Source organism: Podarcis cretensis (genome assembly GCF_951804945.1).
Source record: "Podarcis cretensis genome assembly, chromosome: 11".
Classification (NCBI taxonomy): domain Eukaryota; kingdom Metazoa; phylum Chordata; class Lepidosauria; order Squamata; family Lacertidae; genus Podarcis; species Podarcis cretensis.
This window is the reverse complement of record NC_137180.1, coordinates 35,104,958-35,121,810: the sequence shown is the minus strand read 5'-3', so window position 1 is coordinate 35,121,810 and position 16,853 is coordinate 35,104,958. Positions and strand designations below refer to the sequence as shown.

General features: G+C 41.0%; 1 protein-coding gene across 1 annotated transcript in view; it reads right to left on the bottom strand.

The window, feature by feature from the left end:
* Positions 1 to 16,853, bottom strand: part of MCCC2 (methylcrotonyl-CoA carboxylase subunit 2) — a 30,555-nt gene that overhangs the window by 13,467 nt on the left and 235 nt on the right. The window contains exons 2-9 of the mRNA XM_079995933.1: positions 11,811 to 11,877; positions 11,123 to 11,207; positions 9,253 to 9,354; positions 8,714 to 8,841; positions 7,552 to 7,664; positions 4,045 to 4,158; positions 1,472 to 1,536; positions 1,080 to 1,179 (exon numbers count right to left, since the gene is read on the bottom strand). Coding sequence (XP_079852059.1) covers positions 1,080 to 1,179; positions 1,472 to 1,536; positions 4,045 to 4,158; positions 7,552 to 7,664; positions 8,714 to 8,841; positions 9,253 to 9,354; positions 11,123 to 11,207; positions 11,811 to 11,877 — 774 coding nt within the window. The remainder of the gene's footprint in view (positions 1 to 1,079; positions 1,180 to 1,471; positions 1,537 to 4,044; positions 4,159 to 7,551; positions 7,665 to 8,713; positions 8,842 to 9,252; positions 9,355 to 11,122; positions 11,208 to 11,810; positions 11,878 to 16,853) is intronic.

Here is a 16,853-nt window from a genome sequence, read left to right as displayed (position 1 = left end):
ATGTGGAGGAGCGGAGACGCGAACCCGGTTCCCCAGATTACAAGTCAACCGCTCTTAACCATTACACCACACTGGCTCTCCTCAGTCTGAGCCGCTAGGGGGCAAAAGAGGCACACTGGACTGTGCTGAGACTTAGCAGCTGGCCTTTGCAGAAATTAGCCTTAAAGCCCAATGGGTCACCCCTGGAGGAGGAGGAGGACAGACGGGAGAGGGCACAGCAGACCTCTCCTCCCAACTCTTGCTCCCTGAGACCAAAGGAGGCTTTTTCTTGCAGGTGTTTTCAGCTTCAGCCCTGCTCAAGTAGGTGATACTACCATGCTCCTAAACTCACACTGAGCACCACAAACCGAGTTCAGGAACACCCGTGGTTTCACAACAATCACACATAACCCTGGAATAGGAAGGTTAGATGAATTTGTGTGCGACAGGAGGATAGGATGGATGGTGTATGCTATCCTAAGTCCCACTACAAGTTAAATTGTAGGTCTGAAAAGGTAATAGTCTACTATCTAGTCAGGGCCAGCGCAGGCATAACTCTTCACTTTCTGAACTAAGTTTAATACATCATCAGACAAGGACAGACCTGCTTACTTCATCCCCCACCCCCTCCCCCCATATGAACTCCGCATTAACCTTGGTGCATTGAATGATATATCTGTACCTACATAAAAGCCATGGTTGAAGTTCACTCGGAGTAGACCTATTAAAATTAATGGACTTCAATTTTTCATGTGCATTAATTCAATAGCTCTACTAAGTATCACTTCATTGAATACCACCCCTTATGTCAAAATCTGGCCTAGCGTAAACCTGGCTAGTGACCGTACTGATAACACACTGCTCCAGGGATAGTGTTAACAAAGGAGGATGGGTAGAATCCAAATGGGAGAAGGGAGGGGACACATGAGCTTGCGGTCCACTCTCAGTCTAACCATGATTAAGAAACCAGCTGTCTTATGTTTGCAGTAGACCACAGTGCAAACGGAAACTTTAAATGCACAGCACTGCTACCAAAGCCACATTCTAAGTATTCTATTTCATACATCGCTTCCAAGGAAACTGAAAAAAAACATACTCACATCTACTTTCTTCTGGTAATTCAAACTTCTCACCACTTTCCTTGCTAAATGGAGTGCATGGTTATCATCCAAAGCATAGTGATCAGTTACACCAGATTTTCTGCACAGATTTAAAATACAAGACCATGGCATGTTATTAAGCAATATATTTTTATTTACTATTCAATGGTGAAATATTTTTGGGAGCGGGGCAGGGAATGACATGCCATAGAACCCAAACACAAAGGGAACTTGAGAAATAAAGGGCAAGCATTTAGCGGTAATATCCATTGATAGCGGAAGAGCCCACCATTATTTAAAGCAAGGTGAATGCAACAACAGTTCAAAGCAACATAATTTATGGCACGTTCCATTAAAATGTACTGAAGGTGGAGGAGAGTGTTTTGTTTTACCTGCAGTGAAGATCAGCACCACCAAGATCCTCTGCTGATACCTCCTCCCCTGTTGCTGCTTTAACCTAAAGTACAAAAACGAAGTCTCAGAACAGAAGTTCATAGAACTAGGGATGATATTTATGTATTTAAAGCAATTTTAGCCCATAGCTGAAAAGGCTTCCAGAATAGCTTCCAAAGATAAGCAGCAATGCAATTATGTGTTTTTTTAAAAGTTAACTACAATAATCTTTCAAATTTTCAGGCTTTGGACCCTGCCTGTTACTTCCCCCAACTCTCATCCAAGAATCTCTTAAGTTCACTACTTTGGCCCATATAAACCAAGGTTTGAAACTAGTAATAAACACTGGTCTACACAGTTGGTTTGTGTCAACCTTGGTTCAGACGTACTGCTACATAATGCTAATGCTGGAAAGAAAAGAGAGGGAACTCAAGCTGGAAAGGGAAGACGGGATGGAGCACTTTGGACTATGCCCAGTGGACATAGCTGATTGAGTAGAGTATTAAATGCCATAAAAATATAACCAAGTAACATAAAATCATTATGATGATTATTTAAGAAGCACTATTAATATGTATGTCACTTTATAAAGACTTCCAGGATCTTATCCAAAGTTAAACAGTAAAATTGGAAGAACATGTGTTCAGTTGTGGAACAGATTTAAGGGTGATCATATCAGGAGACAAAGGTCGGTATAGTTAAAGCTATGGTTTTCCCAGTAGTGATGTATGGAGGTGAGAGCTGGACCATAAAGAAGGCTGATCAAACCTATCCGTTCTTAAGGAAATCAGCCCTGAGTGCTCACTGGAAGGACAGATCCTGAAGCTGAGGCTCCAATACTTTGGCCACCTCATGAGAAGAGAAGACTCCCTGGAAAAGACCCTGATGTTGGGAAAAATTGAGGGCACAAGGAGAAGGGGACGACAGAGGACGAGATGGTTGAGCAGTGTTCTCGAAGCTACCAGCATGAATTTGAGCAAACTGTGGGAGGCAGTGGAAGACTGGCGTGCTCTGGTCCATGGGGACACGAAGAGTCGGACACGGCTAAATGACTAAACAACAAGAACATCAGGAGAGAAGGCTGAAAGTGTGTGCCAAAGAAGACACAGAAAATGGGGGAGAGGCAGTGTTGCATGGGAGAGAGCTCCAGGCATAAGGGAAAGCAAGGAGAAACTGCAGAGTTGTTTAAGGGAGCTGGAGACTTTTTTAATGACTGTGGGAGGTGTAGCTGAAGGAGTGGGTCATGGGCCATGAATAAATTTAAATGTAAGAGTGAGGGATTTTGTGCTGGATCCAGCATAAGAGTAAGGAATTTGTGCTGCAGCTAGGAGTGGCCAATCCTTGAAGACAAATACAGAATCATTTCCCCAAAACGTAATTTTAATATTATCTGATGCTAAGCAGAGCCTGCCTGCCTCAAATCTCAATTTCCATTCAACTTAGCAGCCTCAAAGCCACCTATTTTTTTAAAAAAACATTTGTTTCAAAAAAAAAGATTTTACACTTAAAACTAATCAATAAGCTCTGAGTCTGTTCCATTTTTCTAAAGTGATATAATTAGTGCCGAAAATTCAAGCAGGAAATTAAGTAACAAATTAATTAGGGCTAAATGGCAGAGTTTCGTCATCCAACAATTCCTATTGATTTTCTGTGTCTGCTTCTGCTGATTACTTTTGTACCAGAACACTATTCCTGACCCAGGAAAACACTTCCCCCGCTGAAGCCATTATCCCTGCAAGCTAAGCAATGAAATGTGCATGTTTCAGCTTTGACACCGCATCATCTTGGTATGTAAAAGAAATCTAGGTAGTGGCTGCCACTTTTTATTGAAATATATTTCAACAACTACAAATTTTCAAATTTCTAAAAGTTCCGTATCATGTTTCCCCTTTAATGTGTTAGCTTTGTTTTTAATTAGGAACTGACAAAATATTGGAAAATGGATGTTTATAATTAAAAAGCAGAATTGGATATAGTTAAGGAAATAATAGTTTACTTCACATTGAAAAGGATACAGGAAGGAAATTATGGTGCTGGAGGAGACTCTTGAGAGTCCCATGGACTGCAAGAAGATCAAACCTATTCATTTTGAAGGAAATCAGCCCTGAATGCTCACTGGAAGGACAGATCCTGAAGCTGAGGCTCCAATATTTTGGCCACATCATGAGAAGACTCCCTGGAAAAGACCCTGATGTTGGGAAAGATGGAGGGCACAAGGAGAAGGGGACGACAGAGGACGAGATGGTTGGATATTGTTCTCGAAGCTACCAGCATGAATTTGACCAAACTGCAGGAGGCAGTGGAAGACAGGAGTGCGTGGCGTGCTCTGGTCCATGGGGTCACGAAGAGTCGGACACGACTAAACGACTAAACAACAACAACAACAGGAAGGAAAGTGGCTGGATGATAGAACACATATTATCTCAGACAGTTTCCTCAACTATCTGGGATACAGCTAGGGCAGATATTGTTTTTGGTGTGACCCCGTTTCTTCATAGAAGCCTGTGACACAGTTATATGTTATAACAAAAGCAGGAAATCCTACAAAATCCGTTCAGAACCATGCACTCACCAATGGAGGACCTCCTAAAAAAATAGTCCCTTGCTTGCCAACTATTATACTTTCATCAGCCATTGCAGGGACATAGGCTCCTCCTGCTGTACATGAACCCATAACCACGGCTATCTGAGAAAACAAACAGAAAACACAGCATTCAACAGAAAAAATATATACTCACCAATGGGCAACTTCATTTCCTTGTAGTCTTGCAACCTAACATGCAGCAACTGGCTCATATTTATTTACATCTAGACTAAGTTTGTAAGCTGATCAGAAGAGGAATAGTTCTCTTTAGTTCTGCCAATTGGATCTTTAAATTATGCAAGCTGCTGTGTAAGGTTACCAGGTGCAAAGGAGGAGCACGTCACTTTAAAGTCTGGAATGCATCAACAGCGTGCATCAATGAGCCTTTCTTGGTTGGTACAGCTCGCCATAGTTCTTTGGAGTGAAAAGGACCACTGCAGCATGAGCGTGGCAGGGACCACTGCTGCACTCTGAATGCTGTCTTGCTGCCTCTGAACATATAAAAGTGATCAGCACAATCTCCTGTATTGCAGAAAAAAATATTATTCATCTGTTTCTTTCTAAAACCAGGCTGGAAAACCTTTTTTATATGGAAGGTCATATAAAACCCATTTGGGGGCCACAGCAGATATTGGGTGGAGCCAGAGCTGTTAGCGAGCAGAGCTACCCATATTTCTCTGCTATCTTCTTTTTCTCTCTCTCTTTTACCCTGCACCTGTTGGACAGATGGAGCTTCAAGTGCTTGTAGGCACAAAGACCAGCCTCTGCCCTCCACCTCCAACTGCTCAGCAACTTTGGCAAGTGGTGTCCAACACTCCCCTCCAAGGGGTCTTTCCAGGCAGCGTTTTATAGAACAGTAATATTAACCCTTCCCAGGGTCACTCTTTCTTTAAAGATTCATTCCAGCAAGGTAAGAGAGGAATATTGTCCCAACTGGTACACTCAGACCTCTAAACAGGAAGCACAAAGAATGACATTTTCACCAAATTAGTATTACCATAAAAGCATAGAAAGAGCTTGAGAAAGCAAGCAAGAGAAATGAAAGGATATAACCTTCCGCCCTTGCTGTCTCAGTGGGCATTTATTGAAAGGAAATGCACTATGCAAAATCGAGGGTAAATTAGGCATCATCATTGACTGAAAAGGCCCCCTTTATGTCCATTATGAACACTGAAGGCACAGGACAAAGTGTTACAGGCAACTATTCAAATCATTAAGACGTTTATGAGGGATTTTTTTTTTCTTAGTTTGAGAAAAAGGCAGGATTATATTTCTTTCAAAACAGAAATCTAATTCCACAAGAACAACTTAGGGTACATATAGGTAACAGAGCTGGAGGGTGGGGGCAGCAATTACATCGATTTTGTGATATTATCTGAAACCCAATCATTAAATTACATGCCTCTAGGACTATGACATAGTTTGATGAAATTATTTTCTTGTGGCTGTAAAGGCCTCGTTTCTTATATATAACACAATAATCAACAACCAAATGAGGGCCTTGATTGGTTTGAAAAATGGTTTGGGAAACAGATGTGATGGGCCTTGGTCTCAGCAAAATCTGCTTCTGCACATATTAGAAAATACTTTAAAAGTGGTATGCAGGTGGTAGTGGATACCCATATATCACCTACAGTCCAACCATGATGCTGGTGGTGATGTGATAGTAAGGGGACTTATTATCACAGCAGGGTTGCCTGGTAATATAAGTATTTGGGGGACTCAGAAGTATCCAACGTAATTTAGGCAGCCATGGATTTTACGCCCCAATTGTGTTTACTATCCATCTTTCGAGGCCTTGAATGTTGCTATAAAGACTAAAGATTTACTAACTATTCTTTTAGTGGCCACTTGATTATCTATAGGTCAAACCTGGAAGGCCTTACAGAGACTATCCTGGACTTAAGGTATAAACATGTATGGTGACTGGCTATCACTGAGAAAATAACTCATAACCTAGTGATAAAAGGAACAGAAAAACTAGACAAATGTTGTGCAATATGGTGCTCATTTATTCAATATACAAATTAAACTGGTCTTCAATACAAACTCTCCCAAGCATCTTTGTAGATATGACTATGCTGAACAGTACGGTTGAACTATATTCTTTCCTGGGAATGACTGTCTGTGGTGGATAAAATAACTTTAGTGCTGTCTCCAGGATATTATATGCTAGACATGTGAGTAATTTCTATGAATTAATAAAAATCATTTATTTTAAAGTATAACCTGATAGCTGTTATCCTGGTGGGTAGGGTTGCCATATTTAAAAAAGAGAGAATCCAGTTTATCTGTCTGTCTATTTATTTATTTATTTAGAAAGGTTTGTCTGTTATTCCGGTGGGTCAGACAAATATATTTATCAATCGTCCAAGAAAAACACAAAGCCCCTAAATGTGTAAGGGGCATCTATTAACTCACAGATTTACATAATATTAATTTTACACTGGGGAAAACATCCCCTAGTTTATTAGATTCCCACTTTGAAAGAATTAAGACAGATAGCCACTTGGCAGTGGGAGAACAGTGAAAGAGGGAATCCAAAATACATAGAGCTAATGGGGGGGGTGGTCATTGCACTCTGAAGAAGACTCGTCATCGTGCGGTCAGACAAACCTTTCTCTTTCCAGGCTCAAATACAAGGAAAACCCAGTTGGCCAGCTTGCAGAAACAGTCAACAGTGCATAGTACTAACTGGCTGGGACCTGTGGTATCATGAATCCATCATCACCCTTCTGCCCAGCAAACTTTTGCAGCTTTAAAAAGAAAAAAATGATTTCTCTCTCTAAAAAAAAGTTCCAAATGAAGTCTTTTGAACTTTTTTTTTAAAAGGAGACAGTTTTCCTAAAGATTTGGAAGGAAGGACAAAGTGAACAACTAAATCAGTGTTCAAAGAGGCAAGTACATATTTTGATTGCAGTGCAAAAGGTAAAAGAATGATGTGCAGAAGCGGGGAGAATGCCAATTCCCGTTTTGACGTACATCAGTACACACTCAAAGCTTTTCCAGTTAAATGGTGATGGAGTGGGGTAAAGCCATATAGGTCAAGTGCTAGCAAATTGCTTCCTGCTGTTGTGCCTCTGCTTCCAAGCATAAGATCAGATATGGTCAGAATAGTTTCTTTTAACAAGTTGTATAAAATAATTCTACCCACTGCTATGTGTTTTCAACAGCACATGAATAAAAGAAGAAGAAGAAAATGTCCCTTTGTAATACAACAAAGAAAAAGCAAAGAGGTCTGGGTTTAACAAAACAAACCTGAGACAGTTTTCTTGTTAACTCCAAATACACACAAGAGACAAACACTAATGTGATAAACAGAGAAAAGAAATTCATGAGTGTCCTAAATAGCAAGGATGACTTTTAACTGACATTTTCCATTGTAACTGAAAATTATTTAGTACTCAATTCCATATGATGCATGTCACTGTCTATATAGTTCCCTTTACAATCCAGCTTAATTATATTCCTGCTTTTATTCTCAAATAAAGTTACCTGTGGAATTCTTTGTGAAGACATGCGTGCTTGGTTATAGAAAATTCTACCAAAATGATCACGATCGGGAAACACTTCTGCCTGGCGTGGTAAGTTTGCACCTCCAGAGTCAACTAAGTTAAAATAAAGATTGAACATTGATAAACAACATATTTATCTAAACATTACTGGAAACCATTATTCCCTGTGAGGAGGACAATGAGAAATCATAGATGTTTGAGGCAAGGAAAGGAATTTGCTTTCTTCCCCTGTTCAAAGTCTTTAATCAGCCACTGTCACTGCAAGCCAGAACCCTTATATGACAATTGCTTGGATGAAGGGTTGTCCTTGCCTCCAATCTACAGCCCTTTATCTAAGCAAGTGCCACCAAAGGGAAGAACAGGGTGGGCTCCAGCACCTGAAAACGGAAAAACAGGCAGCTCTACTCTGGACAACAGTTGCTTAAAGCCTAGCCTTTTTGGATGCTTAGATGAAGCATTAGAGACGTACAGCCTGATTTACAATTTGATACTTGTGCTCGATACTTTGCTCCACTGTACTGCTCTGAATTGTTTAAACAGTATGTAATGTGTACAAAAAGTTTACCGCACACACAGAGGCTTAATTTAAGCACCAAGTCTAAGCTTAGTTTGCACCCATTATAGATCATGGTATAAAAAACTGTGTGTGGTGTTCGTGAAAGTTGTTAACTGCATCGGGCTCTCTTGTGAGAAAAGGTGGGATAAAAGAAAAATAAACAGACATACAGCAGACAAACTACAGTTTAAAGCTACTAGTGTACATTTGTTTTCTGTCTTCAGCATGCAGCTTCAGAAATTCATTCCCATCATCCATGGTGTTTGATGAACATAACTATGATTGCCAAATCAGACATAATGCCAAACATTTGTTAGAGCAAACCTTGATTTCCAAACCCACTTCAAACCAGAGTTTCCTATTCAGATTTGCCAGCTGATGTTTTGTCAATTCTTACACCAAGCCAAGCCAAACCATAACTGAGCTTCCTTAACCACATTTTGGTGAGTAAAAGAACTATGGCTCCACAGCCCAACCCCTAGAAGGGTAAAAAAAGATAATTGTCATTGCCAGCCTACTCTTAAAAATATAGCCTGCCTCCAACCTTAGCATATCAATTAATAATAGTGTTTGCAATAGAACTTACCTAAATATAGACAAGGGAGATTATTCTGCATTGCGATTTCTTGAGCACGCAGGTGCTTCTTTACAGTGATTGGATAGTATGTTCCACCTTTGACAGTTGCATCATTTGCAATAATCAAACACTCCACTCTGAAACACAAATGATTTTCAGCGACTAAATCTTTCCCAGTTGAGCAAGAGAATTGCTGGCATTAATCCTAACAAGACTGAAATCCTCCAAATTTTCATCCAAATAAACACACTTAGGTATGCAATGCCAATCATATCTGATAAAAGGTTTCCATCAGTCCTGTATCATGACAGAGAGTGTTACACAAACATCTATTACACTTAAACTGAAGGTGACATTGCTGCATCTGATGTGCTGCTAATGAATCTTCAGAAACAGCTCTTAATACACAGTAACACAGTAATTCTGAAAAATAAAAAGAACTATGAATTGTGATCTCTTGAGATTGTTTTCTGACATTTTGTTTTTTGCAAGCTGTCAGAAAGCCAGAGTTGCAACCCACAAAAAGCACTGATATTAACAGTTCTCACCCTGACACCCGTCCAATGCCTGTAATGATGCCACCTGCTGGTACCTCTTCATCGCCATACAGCTGGTAACCTGCAAACTGGGAGAACTCCAGGAACGGAGACCTAGGAAAATATTTTTTAGAAATCTCAGGCACATAAGTCTTATGAAGCATTTTAGGTAGGTAACTTTTCAAGCTCATAGATTGGCTCCAAAAACATATTTTAATTACATGTATTATTTGGAATTTTTATTCCACCTTTCCATTCTCACACAACATATAAAGTTTTATATCTTGCCAAATTTTGAGTTATCTCACAGAAAAGTGGTATCTGCTTATGATACCATGAATTGGATCAGATAATTTTCATGGAAGCTGTTAGAGGAGCAAACAATTTGCCAGGTTAGGAAAAAAAACTGAAGCTGAGACATAAATTCTATAGCAATAGTAGGCAATGTGGTACCATGCAGATTTTACTGGACTACATATCCCATCAGCCCAAACCAACATAACCAATGGTCAAGGATGATGGGAGTTGTAGTCCAACAGTATCTGGAGGCACCAAACTGCCTACCCCTTCATATAAAAACTCATGCCAGAAATAAGTTCATTCTTTAAATTTTCACAGGGCTCCCTGAAAAACTGGCCATATTTTGTCATTATAATTTTTAGAAAATTAAAATAAGCATATTGTTAACAGGCCTGGTGTTAATAGGTAGGGAGTTCCAAAGTTTGGGTGCTGCCACACTAAGATAAATTTCTTACAACAGTAGAATGAGTATTATGTAGCACCTGTAACAGTGCCAGTTCTGCAGACTGAAGCTGTCAAGTGGGTATATATGGGGCAAGGCCACAAGTAAAGCTCCATCCTGGACCCAGGTGGCTATGGGCCATGTAAATTAATATAAGAACTCTGAACTGAGTCCCGTAGTGGATGAGAAGACAGCACAAGGTTTTTGAGCACTGGAGTCATATCCTGGCAATTGTCTGCCAGCATCAACATTCTAAGCTGCAACATTTTGCACTAGCTGGAACAGGCATAGGCAAACTCCAGCCCTCCAGATGTTTGGGACTACAATTCCCATCATCCCTAGCTAACAGGACCAGTGGTCAGGGGTGATGGGAATTGTAGTCCCAAACATCTGGAGGGCCGGAGTTTGCCTATGCCTGAGCTGGATCCTCCAGACTGGGCTGAAGGGTAACTCCCTATAGAGCAGATTGCAGTAACTGAGTCTTGCAGTTACCAATGCGTGAATCACTGTGGTTAGATTATCCCTGCTCAAGGGCAGACGTAGTGAACATACCAACAATAGCTGGTAAAAGGCACTCCTAGCCACTGAGGCTACTTGAGCCGCCAGAGACAAAGATGAGTCCAGGAGCAACCCAAGTACCTGTTCTTTCAGAGGAAGTGCAACCCCATCCAGAACAAACAAACAGCTATTCTCCCAGACGCAGGAGCCACCAATGCACAGTGCCTCCATTTCCCCAGAGCTCAGGCTCAGTTTACTTGCTTTTAAATGTTGATAAATTCATATAATATTATTGTGCTATCTGCAGCAGGCACTGTAACCCTCCATCGGTGTGACTTTACCCCCGAAGGCACACTCTTCCATTGTCTCCCAAGACCGACAGATGCTAACAAGAACAACAATCATGACAGTACTGACTTCACAGCTGGTTACCAAGCACAGACATAATTTATAGACCCTGTTTAATGATGGCTACCAAAACAACATAAGTACACAATATTTGTCTTTCCAAATGACTAAATTCTAATATAATCTGAAATGGTTTACCATGACGTTAAAATCTTGGAAACAAAGCAATCTGCTAACTTAAACATCCTGTACATTAAAATATTAATAATGAAGAAGGAAGAAGGAAGTACCCACCCAGGATCTATGAGTCTGTCAATTCTTTCTCTAGGTAACAATTTTCCTCTTGATGTGTGAAGCTTCCGTGCCTTCTCTCCACCACCTGTTATGCAAGATCTTTTATTATTCCTTGTGCATGGAGCTGAACAAATAGCTCACTCCCTTTAGCAATAATCAATACTATTTTATAATCAAAGACATTAATAAAAGATGCATTATTTTCATAAACTTCTGTTACTTGTATTTGTAATATATTACACCGATGCTAAACAACTGTTAAATGATACTATTTCTGTCTTTTTCTATTAAGTCCTAAAGCAATGACATTTTATCATGGTAAAGGTAAAGGGACCCCTGACCGTTAGGTCCAGTCGTGGAGGACTCTGGGGTTGTGGCGCTCATCTCGCTTTATTGGCCGAGGGAGCCGGTGTACAGCTTCTGGGTCATGTGGCCAGCATGACTAAGCTGCTTCTGGCAAACCAGAGCAGTGCACGGAAACGCTGTTTACCTTCACGCTGGAACAGTACCTATTTATCTACTTGCACTTTGACGTGCTTTCGAACTCCTAGGTTGGCAGGAGCAGGGACAGAGCAATGGGAGCTCACTCCATCACGGGGATTCGAACCGCCGACCTTCTGATACTGAACGCCAAATACAACCAGTTTCCAATTATACGATGCTCTAATAGGAGAAAAACAGGACATACCAAACCTGATTTTTTCAGATTGCTGTTGGAGTTCTGTTACTAATGCCTTCATCCGTTCATAGTTTTCCTGGTGGAGAATGTTTCAACAGGTTAACTTATGAAAATGTTTAACCAAAGACAATAAATCCCACCCCCTTTTCTTCACTATTGAACAATTATGTTTATAAACCACTTTTCTAAAACATGTTGTTAAAGCTAGTTAAAGGCTTATTAAATACATTTCAATTGATCCATTGTTTTAACCGCATTTTCTTTATACTTGTTTCTCTTTTGTGTATTTATCCCAGAGTTTCAGAAGTTCACACACACCAAATACCACTGTCAATTACTGTGCATTAAAGCCATCTTCAAAGGCTCTCCTCTGAGTAGCAACCAAAAAGAAAGTCTTCTCAGAGAGGGATTCACCTAGTGCCAAACCATTTTTTCAGTTGTCAGAAAACTACATTTTTATTCTCCCAGGCTTTCTAATTTATTTTTTGAGGAACATATGCTGTTATTTGTTTTATTTTATCCATAAATATTATCTACTTATTCTTTAACTGCCCTGACAGCTTTGCTGGAAGAGCTGCTTGGTGGGGAGACCAAAATCAAGAATCAGAGCATTTCCACCTGCTTTTTTCCACCACGACGACCATGGTGCCTTAAAAAGCTTGCCTGGAAGAGTCGCTAGCTGGAGAAGATTGAATGAAATATACATGGAGCTTGAAGGAGGAAAAATAATCTTTACTTCCCCATATCAGAGCTGGGGAAGTGAGAACATGCCAAATGAGCGCTAGGACAAAGACTGTCTCAAGTGAGAGGTGAAGCTACCAACAAAGGGGTGCAGGTTAAATATGGAGAAGATCCTGTTACCTTGGGGAACTGAGATCTAGTATATACTGTTATATGCTGTTGTTATTCCCATGTTAGGCTTTATTCTCGCTCCCAACTAGGTTTACGCTCTTGAGTTAGGCAATTTTATTTGTAGAGTTGCATTGATTTTTATTATGTACTTGCTTATTGACACTAGGGTTTTTTTTTGTAATGTTCATATTATGTTTCATTTTATTTAGTTTTTACTATTCTGCATTTTCCATGCAGCCAATTCAAGTTAACATGCCCTTTTGTAGTAATAATAATGGCATTTCGTGGGCTACAAAAAGCTTGTAATGCCAGTTTAGTCACAAGAAGAGCAGTGGAGGGAGGGGTGTTCAAGTGTATAAAATAAACCCTACATCCTGAACAATGACCATGGGTCAGTCTCTGCCTCAGTTATTCATACCTGCCAAGCCTTAAAAAGGAACTACTTATGCTTAAATTATATTTTACATTCCATCACTCTATTGATGTTAGAATATTCTTACAGAATAATAAATAAAAATGGGATGAATAAGAAACTTTTTATACTACTTATTTCCTCTGAAGCTACACAGCAGCACCTGTCTCCTTTTTTATAAGTTACTTCCAGTTTTATCCACTATACAGTGGTACCTCGGGTTAAGTACTTAATTCGTTCCGGAGGTCCGTTCTTAACCTGAAACTGTTCTTAACCTGAAGCACAACTTTAGCTAATGGGGCCTCCTGATGTCTCCGCGCCGCCAGAGCACGATTTCTGTTCTCATCCTGAAGCAAAGTTCTTAACCCAAGGTACTATTTCTGGGTTAGCAGAGTCTGTAACCTGAAGCGTATGTAACCCGAGGTACCACTGTAGTTTGGATTCAAAGATCTACTTTGGCCACAGCCAAGGACTTGTACATGCCCAGAGGGATTTCTGGTTCTTTCTCCCATTTGTAAAACAAAATGTCAGTTTTCTGCTCAGTTTTTTGAAGTCTCCCAAGTCAAATATGGCTTGCTATAGGGAATCAAAGGTTGCCATTTAAGAATTGCCAATCCAAAGCTCCCTTAAGGAAGCCTCAGTCTCGCAAATTCCTTCCTCTCCTTGCATGTGCCAATTCCCTACTGTTATATCTGAATTGGCAAGCCATGGTATACTGTTATAACCAAAGCAGAAAACGATATACATGCTTGCTCTCCAAATGAGAACTGGAAGCCATGATCTGAAGGGCAAATGCAAACCAGTTTGTTGATGTGTAACAGAAAACTATGATGTGCCCAATGCCAAAAGTCAGCAAAGGAGTCAGGGTGCCTAAGCCCAAGCTTGATTCATGCAAGGGATAAGCCATGGTTTGGCATTATATACAAACTGGATCTTTGTATTTAATGAATCATGTACAATGGGATCTGAAAAGAACTATGAACTTCATGTAGCCACAGCAAAATGTAATTGAATCCATTATTATTTTCTCTTTAGTTTGACAATGAAAACTAAAGAAGCAGAATACTAAATGTATAATTATTAACACACAGGAAAAACAAATGGTGCATTACAGGAATCTGCTGCCAGTTCTGTCCCTGTGACCTCATCAATGAATTTAGATTCCTGAACTAACACATACGCTTTCTGTCTTACCAAACTACTTTTTCATCTATCCTGCCTTGAAAACTATCTTCCACCGTGCCTTGTTAAATCTTCAGAAATGAACAAACAATAAAGATCAAAAAGGGCAACTCATGATTGCCGCTGCACCGTTTCTGAGTTTGCACAGTATCTTGCCATATTACATTTGCTCAGAGTATGAGCACCTCATGGAAGGAACCTCACATGCTGGTGAAACAAAGTGTACATATTATGACCTTCATAAATAATAGCTACACCTGTTCAACAGCTAACAACATGGGCCATCTTGCTCCTTGAATGTTATACGAGATATACGCGTGAAAAGTTGTTTATTAAGCATAACTGGATAAATGTGGCTTGCCTTGGCCATTCACTTGAAACTTCCTTTTAAATAATTTTAAAAGAAAATCCAAAACTAATCAAGAATCGCAATGAGATCCTGCAGAGCACTAACAAGCAACTAATTACAAAGGAGTGAATGGAAGTCCCAAATGGACTTCCGGCAAGCCACACTGCCACAGCCACAAAACCTTCCATGCTCCTCTCTTCTGTCAACTAGGTGCCAGATCCACTAGCTGCTAAACCCTACTATGTAGGACTACAGTTATTATTATTTATTTCATTTATGAATTACTTCACATGGCATCCTAAGCGATTTACAATACAATAGAAATAGAGAGAGAGCAACAGCGTATACAAAACAGTTGAAACATTTGCATTTATAAAAGCAATTGGGGGGGGGGGAATGTACAGCAATTTAAAACAACAATGCCACATATATAATATCCACTCAAATCCAACACAGATACCAGCTGGGATAAAAACCTGGCCTCCTGAAGGAAAAATGTCTTCAACATGCTCCAAAAGGCCAATAATTACCCTTGAAGGCAGTCCAGAAACTGCGGTCAGTGCAAAATGTAGCCACAAGACTCTTACTTGGTTCAACACATCGAAGCCATATAATACCAATTTGGAAGAATTTTCATTGGTTGCCTATGGTGTTTATTGGCATCCATCTGTCTTGAGAGACAATGGAGTGTGCCTTCGGGGGTGAAGTCAAAAGTGACCTCCCTGGGGCACAAGTCTGGGCAGTGCGTATGGAAGCCCTGGGCTGCCCAGATGACAAGACTGCTCTCTTGGCCTCACTGATGTGGTCCAAAGGAAAGTAGAGCAATATACTGGGTACCAGTTTGGCTGCAGGAGTTGCCAGAAGGAAGCGTACAAGGCACCATCCAACTGTCACAGGGACTGTACTCCAGATTTGTGCAGGGCTTTAGCCTTTTCTTCTCCCAAACATATCCCACAAGTCAACAGAGGTTTAGAATCAGAGTTTTCCTTCTCTCGCATTGACAAGACTTATCTGTCCCTTACTTCCCTCTACAGCACATGCAAAAACCGGCTTCTTAACCCTTGGAACCACTATTGGTCTTGTCTGCTCAATCCACCAGAGCCCATCTTCGCATGCAGGCGAAACTCTAACTCACCGAAGGTTTGAGACCCAACAGCTACCTCCACCTGGTTTAGCCGGTCAGCCAAAGCTGTGAGTATATGGGGTGTTAGGCAAGGGGTAGTACCTCTGGGGTAGTGTGTCCACCTTTGGTCGCCACCCTGCATTCAGCTCTCACCTGCGGCTCCTAGAAGCTGTCAGCATGCAAGGTGCTTATGTTAGTGTAAAAAGCGGTAACAGATTGGGACCCAAGTTCCTGAAGGGAGTGCTTCTCCCTTACATCAAACTATTTGATTTGATTGCTGGTGGGGTCAAGGGGATCAGAGCATGTGACACCCGTTTTGTACTAGGAATAAAATTCTAGTTTCTCGGAAGCATCCTCTAGGGTTCGCAACATGACTGCTCTAGAACATATTTCCTTCTAAAAGTGGGAGGCGGAGAGATTATGCTGCTTAGTGCTGCTCTTTGGAGAAATAGATCAGCCACCTTATTGATAGCTTGTACAGTGGTACCTCAGGTTACATACGCTTCAGGTTACATACACTTCAGGTTACAGACTCTGCTAACCCAGAAATAGTGCTTCAGGTTAAGAACTTTGCTTCAGGGTGAGAACAGAAATTGTGCTCCGGCGGCGCGGCAGCAGCAGCAGGAGCCCCCATTAGCTAAAGTGGTGCTTCAGGTTAAGAACAGTTTCAGGTTAAGTACGGGCCTCCGTAACGAATTAAGTACTCAACCCGAGGTACCACTGTAGTTGTAAGGATGAGCTTCTGCTCCACTAGACCGCTGCCTATCTCTCTGCCAAACTAGGCTAATGTGGCAAGAAGGCGTGGCAGCTGTTGCTCCCCGTGAGAGAAAATGCCAAGTGTGAAGCTATGGGACGAGACTTCTACACTGATTCGGACTACCTTTAGGACCTACACTCCGAATTGCTAGGCATGGTTCCCCATATTGGGAAGAAGGCTTCTGGCCACCAGAAAGGAACACAAGCCCCGTCTTTGCCTCCCTTTTTAAACTAAGACCGCGCCAGGTACGCGCAAGCGAAGGTGCGCAGAGAAGAAACCCACCTGAAAGCCCTTTCGCGCGCGCGTGTAGACTACTTCAACCTCCTTTAAAATAAAAGGAAAAAACCAAAAGGAAACGGGTCTCCTCCCCTCCTCGG